Source organism: Siphateles boraxobius, unplaced genomic scaffold (genome assembly GCF_051911475.1).
Source record: "Siphateles boraxobius isolate OS27281-9 unplaced genomic scaffold, OSU_SipBor_1 66, whole genome shotgun sequence".
NCBI lineage: Eukaryota > Metazoa > Chordata > Actinopteri > Cypriniformes > Leuciscidae > Siphateles > Siphateles boraxobius.
Window position 1 is genome coordinate 33,446,231 of NW_027509193.1, and position 17,218 is coordinate 33,463,448.

At 39.1% G+C, this 17,218-nt stretch overlaps 1 protein-coding gene across 1 annotated transcript in view; it reads left to right on the forward strand.

Moving 5' to 3' along the window:
• The first annotated feature begins 3,668 nt into the window (after window positions 1-3,668).
• adcy9b (adenylate cyclase 9b) overlaps window positions 3,669-17,218 on the forward strand; it is a 66,881-nt gene continuing 53,331 nt past the window's right edge. The window contains exon 1 of the mRNA XM_077213735.1: window positions 3,669-7,032. Coding sequence (XP_077069850.1) covers window positions 5,220-7,032 — 1,813 coding nt within the window. The 5' untranslated portion in view covers window positions 3,669-5,219. The remainder of the gene's footprint in view (window positions 7,033-17,218) is intronic.

Here is a 17,218-nt window from a genome sequence, read left to right on the forward strand (position 1 = left end):
TGTTAAATATCAAGGTCACTTTTTGTTTCCACCTCCAAAAATAGACACGAGATGAACCCTGGTTTCACTGTCAGAGACTTTAACCGCATGTAAGTGTTGAAAGATGCTTGGCTGTATCCTTAGCAGGTGTGTTTTCTGAGACAGGTGGGAGATCACAGGGGGGTCGTCATAAATGCAGCAAGCTCACAAAATATGCAGAGTTGCAGACGATGTGTAAATTGCTCAATCCCTGAGCATTATGTTATTCTGACAGCAGGTGGTTTGTTTCAGAGGGGGCGAAATAAGTGATGTTTACAAGTCTAAACCTAAATGTGCGGTCATGTTACATCAATCGATTTATGAAGCACTGCACACACAGAAGTAACTTTTAAACCAGTTTTCTGTTGGTTCGCGTGACCAATTTGAACACGAGCGAAATCTGCGTGCGGAATTGTTTTTCTCCCCAACACAAAACTCCTGATTGAAATGACTGTAGTTTGCCCGCGAAATGCCGCAGAGCAACGCAGAACGCACATTAGCCAACAGCACGCAACACTTCCTGAGTCGTTTGTGCAACACTCACATTAGCAAGTGAAATCAGTTTCTTTAAACCTTGCTACACTCTCAAGTAACTTAAAGCTATTCAAGTGAAATTAAAGTCTTTTCAACACTTCTAATTAGCCGTGGTGGGTGAGTCTCCATATATGTTGAAGTTGCAGTAGTCGTCCACTAGAGTGAGCACAGAATGTGAAGTAGCCTAGGCTATTGCATCACATATTGACGTGAGGACGAAAAACAAAACAACAGAAACTGAACTCAACATGTCATGAAGTGAATAAAACATGAACAAGAGTTCAAACATTATGATCTTTATGAAACAGTAGCAGTTTATGTTCACATAAACGCACTCAACAGCTGAAAATGAAGAAACTGAGGATTGAAACCTCAACCATGCACTGGAGAGATTCTAGGATAATTATGGGATAAAATCAACATAAAAATATAAACTCCATTTATAAAATTTCTGGTATTTTAACATTTTCAAACCAATAGCCTATCTAAATAGCTATTGAGGCATTGTTTTAGGGTGTTATGCATCCTTTCTAGAATAAATTACTGACAAATTAACAGTAATTCAATGTAATGTTAGTTTAATGAAGGTGAATATAGCACTAATGGCTAAAACAACAGCTTTGTATGTCTATTCCAGTAAACAGAATGGCACCATGGGTTTAATTCCCAGAGAATGCATTAACTGATCAAATCTATACTTTGAATACCATGTAATTCACTTTGGATAAAAGCGTCTACCAAATGCATAAATGATAAAGATTTGAAAAAGAAGTACTTTTCCACAATCCAGCATCATTCTTGTAGCTCAAACAGTAGCACATGTAGCTAGGGTCATGGGTTTGATTCCAAGGGCTAATAGATATTTCTATAGGCCAACCTTGAATGCAGTGTACATAAAAGCATCTGCCAAATATAGAAAAATATAAATTCACTGCAGAACACTTTCAGCTTCATTTTGATATGAAATACAGGCTTTAAAGCACCATATCAATTCCTGATGGATAATATCAAGTGCCATCCTGCATGAATATGAATATGCTGTTTCACTGCTGCATATGCTGAAGTATATCAAATACGCCACATCACTGAAGCAAATTGGGTTGCTGATGCCTTTCACGTTGATTTTAATGAATTGATTGTAAGCAAGATTTCCTCATTATTCCTGAATCTATGTTATTCTGTGTTTAACTTATTCTCATTGAATAGAAGACGTAACAGCTCATTTTGCAGCACTGCTCTAGAAACAAATGTGCAATCTGGCCGTCGCATTCAATAACAGAGTGAAGCCAGTATCCCGTCGCCAAACATTATTAATCTTAATGAGTTAATAATGGGTTCTGTGCGCCTGTGTGAGGACACAGTCCAGTGATCACATATTTCAAAACAGACTGAGACCCAGAGCGAGGGAAGCCCCCACAACATTAGGGCAGCTTTTGAAAGCATGTGAAGTCACACTTACACATACACACATTTAAGATCGTAGAAGTTTGCCTTGCGCTCAGATGTGATTGGAGAAGAGGTCTGGAAGCTGCATTGCAGCAGCTCGGGGTCGGTCGTGACTCCAGCTCAAAGGGAGGTGTGCAAGTGCACTATAACGGGGGACTGGGTAACATGTTCAAGGGAATGGTGTTTCTCAAGGCTGTTTCTCAAGCTTTCAATCATTGTAAATGAATCTCATAACTCAAAAAAAAAAAAAAAAAAAAAAAAAAAAGAAACAGATGTTTTATTGAGGGAATCTCACAAATATATGTCTGGGTCATATTTCACCCCAAAATCTAAATAAAAACAATTTATATTTTGGTAAATTAAATCTATTTTTAAAACCGTTATTTGTTTTGCACTGTGACATTAATTCTATGACAAGTAAGCAAAATTTAACTTTAACAAAATGTTTCCCTAATGGTGACACTCATTTCTGCAATGCAATAATTTGTACTAATTTAAATCAATATAAAGGCAGCAAAACAAATATCAAATACATGATCTATAAATACTTCACACATATATATATATATATATGAAGGCTTCAGACTTGTAAAACTTTAAGTACGTCTGACATTTTTCTTTTTACATTTTTCTGAAGTCTTCATACATTGCATTACAGTTATAAGAAAATATAACCTGGACATTCTTGAGAGGTTTGTGTGGATTGGAATCCTAAGAATTCCATGACATTATTTACTTTTCCAAAGATGTTTTTTTCCCCCAGAGTATAATTTACACTACTAAGAAGGATCAGTGTACTTCTGTGAGGAACCTGCACGACCCGGTCTGCTCAAGGGACACACACAGCTGCAGTTCTCCAGGGAATTCCTTTGAAACAGTCTTCTGAAGGTTTTTATGCAACTTAGCCACACGCTGGCTTCCAAAACAACATAATCACTTTGATTCAGCACTGCTGCACCGTGTGAGGACAACACGGAAACCGAGCAAAGAGACTCAATTAATTAAAACATGCGGATTAAAGACTCATGGTTTATTTTGGGAATAATTTCATAAACTGGGATCAACATTTAATTACAAAATTGGTGGATTTGGTGATTATTACAGAAAACATTGTGGAAAATGTTTAATAAACACCTTGGCGCAAGCAGAGCTGACATACAATCTATCTATCTATCTATCTATCTATCTATCTATCTATCTATCTATCTATCTATCTATCTATCTATCTATCTATCTATCTATCTATCTATCTATCTATCTATCTATCTATCCAACCGTCTGTCTGTCTGTCTATCTATCTATCTATCTATCTATCTATCTATCTATCTATCTATCTATCTATCTATCTATCTATCTATCTATCTATCTATCGTCTGTCTGTCTGTCTGTCCGTCTGTCTATCAAATAAACAATGAAAAGCAACACACAGACATATAAAATAATATAAGATAACGTGTTTATATCTAAGTGTCAACGCTAAATTGGTCTGGAAGATTTCATATTACTGTCAATATGACAGCTGTGCCCCCCTTTCCTGCATTACACGTCAAATTGACTGGAACCTCCACCCCTTTTTCTTTTGACAGCTATCGGTGACGCGCTCGGACGCGAACACTGCGGTTTGAGAACAGCCCACCTCCATATGAATGCGTGCTCGCCTCCCTTCTGTTGTTCTCAGTCTGGAGCGTGCACGCACACGCACGCGTTTATCCCCACCTCTAAATGTATTTCCAGCGTCTGTTGGACTTGTACAGACACCGCGTCGGATTGCGAATACAGATGGAGATCTTCCTGATGTCTGATGGCCACCGGCGTACCCGAGCCGCGCGAGAACACACAAGTCAACTATGATACGCGCGAGACACTGGCATGTGTCAGGACTGCCAAACTGAGCTCTGATTGGAAAAATAGAGGAACCGGTTGAGAAAGAGATTTGTTTGGATATCACAGGAAAAGCTGCCCGTGGGAATGAGTCCTGAAGAGAAACCAAAGAGGCACTTTAGCACTTTGAGTCTTTGGAGAGAGAGAAGTGCAGACTTTCTGCCTCTGTAAAATAAATGGAAACTTAACTGAATTCTGACTAACCAGGTGAATTCATTCTTCATTTGAAGCACTGAAGTTTTACATGCATTTCTATAAATGGTTTAAGATTATTTCAAGCAGCCTAACCTGAAATAAAATCGAAGTGTTTTGAGATTATGGGAATATACTGGACATTTAGTAATTTATGCACCTTGAATTATACGTTTGTGGCGTTAAACCATAGGATACGCTATCTTCATGATTTTTAATCTCGATAATTCGGAGTAAAAGCGCCCGCAAGATCCGGAGTGGGAACTCAGGAAAGGTCGGTGCTACAGGCAAGGGAAGAGAAACTAGATGATTTTTTGAATGTTTTTTTCTTTTTAATATATTTATGTTTTTGACAGGAGTGACTGTTGTGCCCTGTGCCCTTCATGTTCGTTTGACATGACGCGGAGTCAACAATGAGCACGTATTCTGAATCTAAAGAACAAAAGAGGGGGGAAGGATCTTTAGGATACCGGGTTATTTTTCTCGTGAAGTAAATAATGTTGAACCAAATCATGTTTTTTTTTAGTTTAGACACTTGGGCTGATCTGAGATACTCCTTTCCTAAAAAAGTTTGACTTTTTTAATGTTTGTTTATTTCATCAAGTGTTTTTTGACGTTTTTATGCATGGACTGTGATGGATATGAGAAATACCATAACTTAAAGTGTGCATGCTGACAGTTCTTTAAATGCCTGTAGTTACCGTAGACTTTTTTTAATATATAAATAAATGGCTCATTTATAGTGAAAATGGTGGATTTGGCATCTGAATGGAGTTAAGAAGTTGTCCAAGGAGTCAAAGCAAACAGTGCTTGACTTGAGCCTTCATTTTTGTGGTGTTATTATGTAACATTGATTAACTAGTCGAAGAACATTTTGATTCACTTGTAGTAAGTTGAAAGATTCCATGCATTTTGGATAAATCTCTCTAAACCCATGTGCGTCAAGAAGGACAGAAAAGAAGAGGAATGCGCTATTGACGTCATGAGGTGAAATAACCGAACTTAAAATCCAGGAACTGTGTCTAAAAATGAGTAAACCATTTGCCATCTAGACGTCAGAGTTGTTTGTCTCAAATTACTTGATTCTTTTTCCATCCAAGCACCTTTTTTTGCATTTATCCCAGCTCGACTCTGATCTGAACAGTATCATGGCTTCTCCTCAACATCAACATCTGCTGTATCACAACAGCGAAGTAAGCTGTGAGTCCAGTGGCGATGGGGCTGTGTCTGTGCGTATCAGCAGTACCAAACCGCACAAACAGCAGCGTGGGAGTCTGGGCGCAAGCGCCATGTGTAGTATCATTGGGGGCTCCAAACATTGCAAGTACAGTATCTCCTCCAGCTGTAGCTCGGGCGAATCTACCATCCGCAAGCCGGTTATCAAAGGCCTTAGGTCTCAGAGGAAGATGCCGCAGCTGTTTGAGAGGTCGGCTGGACACTTCTGGAACCCCAAATTCGACTCAAACATTTTGGAGGAAGCCTGCCGTGAGCGCTGCTTCCCTCAGACGCAAAGACGTTTCCGCTGTGTGTTGTTTTACATGGCGGCCGCCAGCCTCCTCTGGGGGTTGTTCTTCATCGCTAATGCTAACCGATGTGAACAGACTGCCTTCTTATTGCCCACGGCCTCCTTTCTTCTCCTCTGTTCTGTTCTGTTCGTCTTCACGTTCACCCGCTTCTACACCCACTGCTACAATCAAGCCTCGCTGTTGCTCATTGTAGTGACATTTGCCCTCACTCTTGCACCTCAGATCCAAACGTCAGGCTTTAGTGACTTTAATGTGCCTCCTTTGAAGGATGAAGATGATGCAGGCGACTTCAGTGGCGCCGATGATAAAAACATGACGTTTGAAGCCACCCGCACTCGAGATCCAGTAGTCCCCTGTTTGTCCCCAGTTGGCACCTTCTCTCTAGGCATGGAGGTGCTTTCGTTGCTCTACAGTTTCCTCCATGTCCGTCTTTACGCTTCATTACTGCTAGGCCTGCTATACTCTGTGCTTTTTGAGACGCTTGGCTGGATGCACTTGATTCAAGCCAATGGATGGAGCAATTCCACTGAGGAACATTTGGAAACGCTCTACTGGCTGATCCCTGGAAGAGCCATTTTGCATGTCTGCGCCCACATCATTGGTATTCACCTTTTCATTATGTCTGAAGTGCGTTCACGCAGCACGTTCCTCAAGGTCGGCCAAGCCATCATGCATGGGAAAGACTTGGAGGTCGAAAAGGCCCTGAAGGAGCGGATGATTCACTCAGTGATGCCTCGTAGGGTGGCGGATGAACTTATGAAGCAGGGCGATGACGACAATGACAACTCGGTAAAGCGCTACTCGACGGGAGCGGCTATTGCGGGTGCCTCCAGCCCTAAGAGCACCAAACGTAAGAAGACCTCGATACCTCGGGGTCAAATCATCTTTCGGCCTTTCAACATGAAACGCATGGAGCCGGTCAGCATCCTATTCGCAGACATTGTGGGATTCACCAAAATGAGTGCCAACAAGTCGGCGCATGCCCTGGTGGGACTCCTCAACGACTTATTCGGACGCTTCGATCACCTGTGTGAGCTCACGTGCTGCGAGAAGATCAGCACGCTGGGAGACTGTTACTATTGTGTGGCCGGTTGTCCCGAGCCTCGGGAGGACCATGCCTACTGCTGCGTGGAGATGGGGCTTGGGATGATCCAGGCCATTGAGCAGTTCTGTCAAGAAAAAAAGGAAATGGTCAACATGCGTGTCGGCGTCCACACGGGCACCGTGCTTTGCGGGATCCTCGGCATGAAACGCTTTAAATTTGATGTCTGGTCCAATGATGTAAACTTAGCCAATCTCATGGAGCAGTTGGGGGTTGCCGGGAAGGTTCACCTGTCGGAAGCCACAGACAAGTTCTTGGATGATCGGTACTTGCGAGAAGACGGCCGAGTCACAGAAAGGATCGGACCAAGTGTGGTTGCAGATCAGCTTAAAGGTAAGATATGCAATTCAGATGTTCTAATGACTAATATGATTGTAAATCAAATGACTAAGACTAAATCATTCTAATGACAAAGAATGTAAAGATGTTGCCTTACTTAGCACTGTGCTTCGTCTTTGTTGCGAAACCGTGCCTCGGAGGAATGAGTGTGACACGTTTGGCTCATCTTCCTGTTAAAACATTCTAGCTGCATTGAAACTCTCTTCAGTCTGTCTGTGTATTGTCAGTGTTTGTTGGGTCTACTTGTCAAAGCGTTTTGTTGAATCTTTGCCTCCACAGTTTCTGTGACATATTCAGTTATTGGAGGAGGTCTTTTAGTCCGTAACATGCTGTCTAGCCATTTCTGCAGCCTTTAGGAATTGAATAATTTTGGTTATTTGTACAGTAATCATCTCTTGGAAAAGGCCTGTCATTGATGGTGTTTTCTGTTTAGTGGTCAACAAAGCAAAATTTGCTGCCTAGTTGTGTCAGTGCATTCAGTGCAGTCTTGCAAGAGAGAGAGAGAGAGAGAGAGAGAGAGAGAGAGAGAGAGAGAGAGAGAGAGAGAGAGAGAGAGAGAGAGAGAGAGAGAGAGAGAGAATGCCTGATAAATAGCCAGGCAGGTTTGAAACAACATTTTTGAGCGAACTGCCCCTTTAATGGCTGGTCATCCATCAGGAAGAGATTCATGCTGGAGGTTTGTAGAATCATTTTGTGTTGCAAGAGATCTGTAAAAAGATCTGTATCCTGACTTAATGAGCTTTCTGATGAGCAATCAACAAAGACAAATTAGCAACCTTTTTTTGCAGGGTAATGAGTTTAGCATGCAAGGTACATTTGTTTCAGCTGCATATTTTATTTTTCAAGCATTTGTGTACTAATCTCTTCTTTCATCTTGTTTCTCTTATATCAAGTATTGGATTCTCACAAGTTCCAAAGCATTGGCATTTGTATAAATGTGTCAGAAAGCTGGCATTTTTACATTATTACCTTATGCAAATGCTTCCTTCTTTGTGTTAATTGTACTTGAGCTCAAGCAAAAGCCAATAATTGGACACAGAGTGATGTATTTTCCTAGCCGAATGGAATATGAATGTCCCAGTGTGCTATTAATCCTTTCAGGTCATAATTGTAGTTACTTAATAGATCCTCTTCATTTAATGAGGATTGTCAGACCTTATTAATATGGAAAATGGAATTCACATTTTGACAGTATTGATAACAGGTTTCTAACATCGAGTATCTAAACCTTAAGATTAGCAAAGTGGCCCTTGTCCTTTACTCCTGCAGATTGGATTAAAGTCTTCACATATTCAGTTTCTTTTAAGTCATTGTCACTGAAATAGTCTTTAATGCCGGGAGATTACACAATATCAGCCATGATCTGTTTGTGCGATGGGACGTAAGAATCGATTGTTTTATCTCGTATAGAGTGTTATAGTGGATGACAACTGATGCCGTGTCTGCGACGCTTCACGACAGAAAAACTAGCATGTTTCATTTTTTTCGCTCCTCTACAACATTCTTCTTTCACATCTTTGACATTGACCAATAGGAGCACATAAGCTCTTCTGTACACAGCTTTCAAACATAAGAGGGTTGTCCCTATTCTCTTAATGAGTAATGGGTGTGTTTTGGGCGTAATGTGTAATAAACCAATCAGAGTCTCATCTCCCATTCCCTTTAAAAGCTAGTTGCGCTCGCACCATGGCGGATTCGCTCAAAACCGTACCCAGGACTTTTGACATATTTATCTGCCGTGCTTGAATCTAAGCACTGACGGATCACAAACGGCTGTTTGCTGAGTGTATATAGTCACTTGGTGAAACTGAAATCGCTGTGCCAGAACAAATCTCCGTGCTGTCACCGCATCCTCATGCTGTAGCAGTGCGTGTGTCCAGCAGGTCCTGCGGGTCAACTGGAAATGACGGCACATCTGTCGCCCTTGAGAGTCTCGCTTCATTTTGCTAGCGTTGCTTGCCAGCACTCCCCCTCAATCAGAGAGGATTTGAGTCTCTTGAGGAAGCAAGCTTCTTTTTTTTACTTCGTCATTCCTTCACCCTTCATTTAAAAGGGTAAAATGGCCTCCTTAAGATGGTCCCATGGTGCCTGTTTCTGAATATCTGTCAGTTCCTCTCTCGGTTTCTCTCCTTCATTCTCTATTTTGTGTGCCACTTGGTACTGTAATCTTTCCAGTGGATGGTTTTGCTGTTAGTTTTTTTTTCTTCTTCTATCAATTTCATGACTCAGAACGGTACAGCAAGGGCAAGCGTAACATTGCATAACAACCTTTCTTTATCAAACACCAGTGAACTCTATGTTGAATTCGCACGGTTTAACACACACTGTACCCGCAGCCTGAAGCTTTAATATATGACTTCCTTTCTTTAATAATCAACAAAATGATTAAAGGGGCGACATTCTTTTCCTCGTATCTTATATTCAGTTGATTGCCCCTCTTCAGGCATTTACCCTCCCCCCCCCCCCCCTCTCATTCACTGGCTGAAAGCTTAATTTTCCCACTCCGGAGAGTATTCAGTCCAGGGCCCAGGATTTATCTTTCCCTCATGGATTTACAGGACCATTGAATGAGCTCTCCGTCAAGCGAGTCTTCGACTCCAGAGCGGCAAAAATCTTCCAGCTGCTCGCAGTAGCTGCGTAAATCAGGGAAGGAAAGTTGCAAGCTTGTGTGGAAACCTGGCAGAACCGACAATGGAGACTGCGTCCAGGTCTCGAGTAAATCACACCGACCTGGACGCTAATCACAAAACTGCAGTGTCCCTTTAGACGCTGATGTTCTTTTGGATTGAACATGTGAAAGCATTGGCTCTGATGCTCTGCTGACTTTCGGACTTTCGACTTTCAAGTTCTTTCAATTTACTGGTGAAATCAAGCTGTGGAAACCAACAAAGACACAGCACACCTGGGTCATTCCCACTGTGCAGTGCGTGTTTATGTCTCTGTGAAATCAAGCCATGAAACCAAGACAACATCAAACCTGAATTGGGGTTTTGCAGCTTTTAGTCCTTGTGTGTTAACTCTGGAGCCGTCTAGTGTACTGCTAAAACACCAAATTAACATATGAATGTAATATGTATTTAAAATAATAATATTTTATATCTGGTCCTTTTTCAGATTACTAAAAACTACATATTATATTATATTATATTATATTATATTATATTATATTATATTATATTATATTATATTATATTATATTATAACACTTTCATTTAGGGTCCATTTCTCACTAACTTGCTGCTTATTAGCATGCATATCATTACTAGGATATTGGCTGTTTATTAGTACTTATAAAGCACTTATTAATGCCTTATTCTGCATGATCATATTCTACATTCCTTAATCCACCCAATACCTAAACTAACAACTACATTAACAACTATTAATAAGCGGTTTTAGGAGTTTATTGATGCAAAAGTTGTAGTTAATATTTAGTTAATTGTGAGAATTGGACCCTAATCTAAAGTGTGACATATTATATTATATTATATTATATTATATTATATTATATTATATTATATTATTGAAAAAATAATAATATGGAAATCTTTTTTTCATTTCCTTTTTCACAGCATTACAAATTAATTTACACATTTAAAATGTACAGTTTTTCCACTTTTTTTGTTAGGCTAACACATTAAACTTTTCAATTTCAAAACAACATTTGTTTTATAACAATATTACAATTAAGTGAATATAGCAGTTATAGTTTTTATTACATATCACTGCTTTGGATGGTATTTATATGCTAAGGGCCTGCTAAAAGACCAAATTAACTTTCTATATGTGTCCACTTCTGGGAAAATTGACCATATATGAAAATCTTATTTAGTTTTCTTTTATCACAATATTATAATCCATCTAACATGGAAAAACTTGAATGTTTTTAAGAAACATTCCAAGTGTTTCATACTTTTCATACTCATTGTTTCAAAGATTTTTTTTTTTATTACAGAAATATCTCTTTCCATCCTGTTTTTTCCCAAGTCTTTTTTAAATTCAAACAAAAGCCCACTAAAGACATCATCCTCAAAGGAAGTGACATCATTTTGGTGGGAAAACAATAGCAGTGAGTATTAGCAATGCATTTTTATGAAATTTGTGATGTGTTTCTGGTTTGTCTCACTATAAAACAAACAAAAGTTTGTTATTATAAATTGATAAAATTATTTAACTGAGCAAATGCGAACTTTACTGTCTTTTTGATTTTTAAGACTTGCAGAGCAGTTACTGCATATCAGGAAAAACCCGCCTCTAATCGGCAACACGAATACTAGGAAAACCGGTTTGAAGTAAATGTAGAGGGAATGATAAATGTGTACTTATTGTCTCCTCCACTTAGTCGCCTCCAGTGCACTAGTCAAGAAAAACAATATCCTGACCTCACACACTCTCCCTCTGAAATATTCTATTGCTTGCAAGCCACGAATAAGTCACTGTCGTTTCCACAATGCCATCTGGTACACGTCCAATAAACCACAGTCTGCTTTATAAATAGCAAAATAAGAATAGTCATAACTGTTGCTCTGGATAAACATCACTCTTAGAAGCTTCATGTATGGAATTTGATGGATTGAGTTTTAATTCATACATTTTTAATTTTAATGAAATTTTATGAATTAAACAGCTCGTAAACATACTTTATTACTAGAAAAGATTAAAATATAACATGTTAAATATGAAAGTATTATGCTATCATTTAAGATATTTCTTCTTATATAAAACATTTTGGAATAAGGGTTTCTTTAAGATTGAGTCAAGAACCCTAGGGTTCTATATTGAACCCCAATGAACCTTTCTTTCTAAGAGTGAAGAGCATCACCCAAGTGAGGAGGAGGCCCGAGCGAAAATAAGTGCATTTAAGCGTTTAATGAAATAACATCTTAGCACAAGTGTTCTTGAGCGTCTCGGTGGTGGGTATCTTTGTGTCTTTCACATCCCGTACCCTCTGGCACTTCTGACTTCCCACTGCGCGAGTGTGTGCTCACGTTTGTGTGTGTGTGTGCGCAGGCCCCTGTTGTGTGGAGTGTTCATTTGAGTGGAAATGGAGGCTATTTTTGGCCGTTTCCCTGGAAAGGACCTGGCTGTGCCCTGGTCCTCCCGCGGTTTCAGAAAACGATGCCACCTCCCTTAACATCGGGCTATGCAAACGTTCGTTTTGTCAGGCATTTCAATTCCCACTGAAGAGAGAATATGGGTCATTTTTCGTGGCCCACAATTTTTCATATGATCTCAATTTTTAGGAGATGCAAGTAGGTTATAATTGTTCTTCTAGTAGCTTGGTTATTTTCAGAGTAGCTTTTGCAACAAAAAGCTACTTTTCCAATGAATTCTTCCATCTCTCGCATGTTTGCTTTGGAAAGTCCTATTCATTTTAGTGAATTGGTCCATTGATATGGTACTTTTTTGTCAATAAATGATTTATAAATCAAATAAAAAGTTCTGTGACGTTCTCAGTGTGGTTGTGAAATTCTTTGTTTTGATAAGCTAATGTACAGTTTTGCTGGTTGTACTGGTTGTATTAGTGTAAAAAAAAATGTGTTGCTTTAAATGATGTCACCTCAACTGAGCTACTTTTCGTATTGTAGTGTACAACAATTTTATCAATCATTTTAAAGTAGTTTAACTGTAACAGTAGCTTGTTAAAAGACAGTTTGGTTGCGGAAAAAGTTAAATGCAGTTGTTCTTCAGTAAGTTTTTAGCAATAAATAATCATTTTTGTTTTTTTAATAAGTTGCATTAAGTGTTAATGTATCTGGTTATTTTAATCATTTTGATTGCTATCACAATGTTGTTGTGAAACAGTCGACTGCTGTTTTTCTTCACTAAGTTTTTAGCAGCCAGCTATATAAATTACGATTTTCCAAAGTTTCCAAAGCTGCAAAGCATTTTGGTTGTTATCTATAAAAAAAAATATTGACTGGAGATGTACTGTTTTTTTATTCAACTTAAATTCACAAAATAAAAAAAATAAAAATGCAGGTGCATTGTAAATAGTAATCTCTCAGTAATCAAGTCGTTTGGATTTTCTGAGCAATATGACATCATATTCTCCGCCCACGACCACTGACCACTGACTGTATTAGCATTTTAACCAAAGTATGTTACAAACTTTACACGAAGACCCTAAAAACTCACAGCATATGCAGAGATGGAGTTTGAGACACATTCAATAATACAGTACACAGACAATGAAAACAGTGCAACACTTCGCTATGAAACACAAAGCGCGTCAGACTTTGTGTTCCCAAATGCATGTTTTTGGAAACCCAAACAAGCAGCACATGCAGAGACTGTGTTTATGTGGAGCAGCATTTACTGTGAATGGAGCCGCTCTGAGAAGCTGGAGAAACACGTAAATAATTAAAGTGTCGTGCTTCACTCTGAAACCCGCAGCGCATATATTTATTTAAGTGAATTTAAAATTCAACCCACATTTGGCAGTTTGGCGGGTGTAAATGTCAAGTCCTGAATACGAGTAGCATGTTAAGAGACAGTTTTGTTGCAAAATAGATAAATGCAATTTTTCTTCATAAGTTTCTTGCATTCAGGTATGCAAAGTTGTTTTTGCTGGTTTTATTACCTAAATTTGTGATAAATCTATCTAGTTATTGTTGATTGCTTATACCACCATGTGGTAGCGAAATTGTTAAATGTTGTTCTTTGCTATGTTCTCAGCATTCAGCTATGTAAATGATCATTTTTGCTAGTTTTATTGTATCGTCTTAATTGTGTTTAGTGTAAATGTATCTGGTTATTTATCTGAACGCTTTATCACCTTAGTTGAGCTACTTTTTGTCAGTAGTTTGTAGGGTAGCTATAACTCTTTTAAAACAACGAAGCTTGACTGTAGCCTAACTAGTGATTTAGTGCTTTAGTAGTTTATGGTACAGTTTCAAAGTAGGTTCCCCAGTAGCACTGGTCAAGTGTTAGTCAATAACATGCCTTGTATGTGTGAATTTGAAAGTTGCAGACTGTTAATTGCATATCAATCAATATCGTCTGTGAATTTCCATAAACTGGTCTGTGTGTGTCATAAGAGTGACATGAGGGTGACCTCTTATGAAATCATAGAGCTCAAAGAGCAACATTGCAGCCATTTGCTTAGTGCTCCCAAATTATTGCTTTTCAATTAAGCACAACAAAGATTTTAGTTCAACAAGTTCACACTTACAAATAAGTTAGATAGAATAAATGGTATGCATATTTGGCGTGATGTCCGGGGAGAGGGCTCCGAGCTCGGCTATTTGGCCCGAACCCAGAGTACTCCCCCCATATTGCTGGTTTAAGAAGTAACCAGGCGAGTGTGAGGAGACGGGGTGGTGGAGGGATGCTGAAAAACTGTCGAGGAACATTGGTGAGTCAAATGAGTGTATATATAGGTCTCCAACTCAAGCTGATTGGATAGACATGTTGATTACTGATTGTCAACAGCTGGTTGGAATGATGTGATAATTGGATCAATTATTTGAACGTGCTCCTCCCGAACTTTGTTTAGTGAAACATCATTTAGTTAAAACAATATTTTCTGCAAAACACATGAGTGATGTTTTCTGTGCAAAGAGGCTCGGATGTTGACAGGACACACGTAAAACATTGTTATGGTATTCAAAATTATTTTTACACACATTAGTGTGTTTGTTACTTCACTCTTAGAAAAGAAGGCACCTATAGAAACTTAAAGAGGTCTCTCAGGCGCTTCATATATTATTAATTTGCACTGGGTAGTTACAGAAACACAGTTATAGGAGCTAGCCACCAAGGCCGCGTTTCCCAAAAGCATCGTAAGCCTATGTTGATCATAGAGACTATTGGTGGCTTTTTTTCTACGATCAATTTAAGCTTACGATGCTTTTGGGAAACGCAGCCCAGGGCGGTCCCCTGAGACTTAATCTGAGTCTGAAATCACCCTCTGTACCCTCATATACTATTCCCTACATTACTCCACTAATATAGTCCACTTGAAGGAGTAAATGAAAACGAGTGGGTGAATGCGGACACTGAGTTCGCTGGAAGGGCTGCTGCTTTTGCATAGTTTGTGCTTGCTGATTATTAATCATTTGAAACGTAGCAAACTGACAGCTCCAGTAGTAATGGAAAGATTTATCTTGAACTCTGTCATGGAAACCTTAGCATGTATAAACCTTAATTAAACAATTTAATGATCAATTAAAAGGGAATTTATACCTGTATGATATACTGTACCCACATTGGACCAGAGGTTTGGAAAATGGATTCGGCTGCAGACGCCATCTTCTGGTCAGACGCGGGAATTCATTCGGCATGACCGCCACAGTGCATTATGGGTATTCTCTAGCCGTTGAGTGTCATCAGTTGTACTCTCGTTATTGTGGTACATATTATGGGATTAAATGAGTGCACTCGATAAACTCCACTATGATACGATAAACTCCATCTCTACAAATGTCTGTCCCCTTAAATAGTGCCCTTTTAAGGGTATATGGGGCGATTTCGGACACAGCCTTAAATGTTCCCCTATAGGGCCATTTTCTTCATTCTTTGCACCTCTAGTAGTAACTCTGAAGTGACGTAAGCCAGCCGACAGTGAAGTCATTTAAGCGTTGCGTTCAACAACGTCAGCAACAAGACAGATCGCTGTAGCGCCTCAGTTAAAGTTGCTCGTGAACCGATCATCTCTTCCTTCTAGTTAATTTACATCAAAATAACATGAATGAACATCAGAAGGAATATCTCGGCATGTCCACTGACTGACCGCTTGAATGTTGTTTCTACCGGAGAAATACTAAAGTTCAAGTTCACCGACATTAATCTACTTACTCTCCTGACTGCTTTGTTGGACAAAATGGCGGATTCGGCGGATTATGTTTGGTCAGATTGCATGTCAATCAAACTCCCGGTGAAGGGTGAATTGTAGGATGGAGGATGCCGTGATCGGTTGAGAAGTAGAACATCTATTGCTGTTTTCCATGTTCGTAAACTGTGTGTTTACACACCTTTTTAAAAATGGCGGGTGCGGGTGTTTTGTTACAGCATGCGTTCAGGCCAATCAGCGTACAACACTTACATCACTGGTATTTCCTATTGTGCTCGATTAGTCCCTACTCTAAAGTTAGAGATAATTTAGTCCTCCTAACAGGCGTTCCCATAACTGAAATCATTCCCAGTTTCTGGAACTATGAAAATAACCTTTTAGGGGTTCCCGTCATTTTATGGATTTAGTTTGAATTAATTTTGTTTAAATTGTTTTTTACTATGATTAAGTTGTATGAATTAAACAGCGTGTAAACATACTTTATCAATAGAAATAATTTGAATAACCCATTAAACATGAAAGTACTATACAATCATATACGACATTTCTCCTTATATAAGAGATTTTTGGCATAGATGGATCTTTAAAATTGAGCCAAGAACCCTAGAGCTCTGTATTGAACCCCTATAAACCTTTCTTTCTAAGAGTGAATGAGGTTGCTAGAGTGTTTTATGTGGTTTCTTACTTGCTTCTCTTGTTCAATTATATTTTGAGATAGTATATTGATTCTAGCCTGTCCCATATCCTGAAATCCACAGTTATTTTTCCACTCTCAATGCGTGTATTTTCTAATTCCTTATTCAAGTGGGTCAGATTGTACAATCAGTTATGTAGACATAAAATAACTGGCCATTTGTTTCACCTAAACCTCTGCAGATTTTTAAATCAATGGTGTTAAAATGAAAACCCGTAATTAATCACCTACATTCTTCTCAGTTCATCTGCGAATGACTCATTTTCCATTCATTTCACTTCCATGTCGTTCGTCTGATGGAAGTGCGCATGTGTTACCGTGGAACAACCTTTGGTTTGACCTTCACAGGGAGGAATGAAGGGAGAGTGAAGGAGGCAAATAATGTGTTAATGGGGTGGAAATCAGGTGAAGCTCTGTGCTATTTCTCCCAGGGGGATTTTGGGGAAATCTGCATAAATTCACATATATAACCCAGAACTTCAGTCATTTATTCAGAAAATTCAAACTGCATGTTCTTCAAGAAGAGAGCGTAGGTTGTGAATTGATCAACTTAAATGTGTTTGTTTACATCTCTTTTATCGTGAAGTGGAGATTTTGACATTGTTTTAACCTTGATGGGGTGGTAGTGGGTGTAGTGGTTAAGGACTCTTGACTGGTTACATGAGGGTTGCTGGTTCGATCTTAGCAAAGAG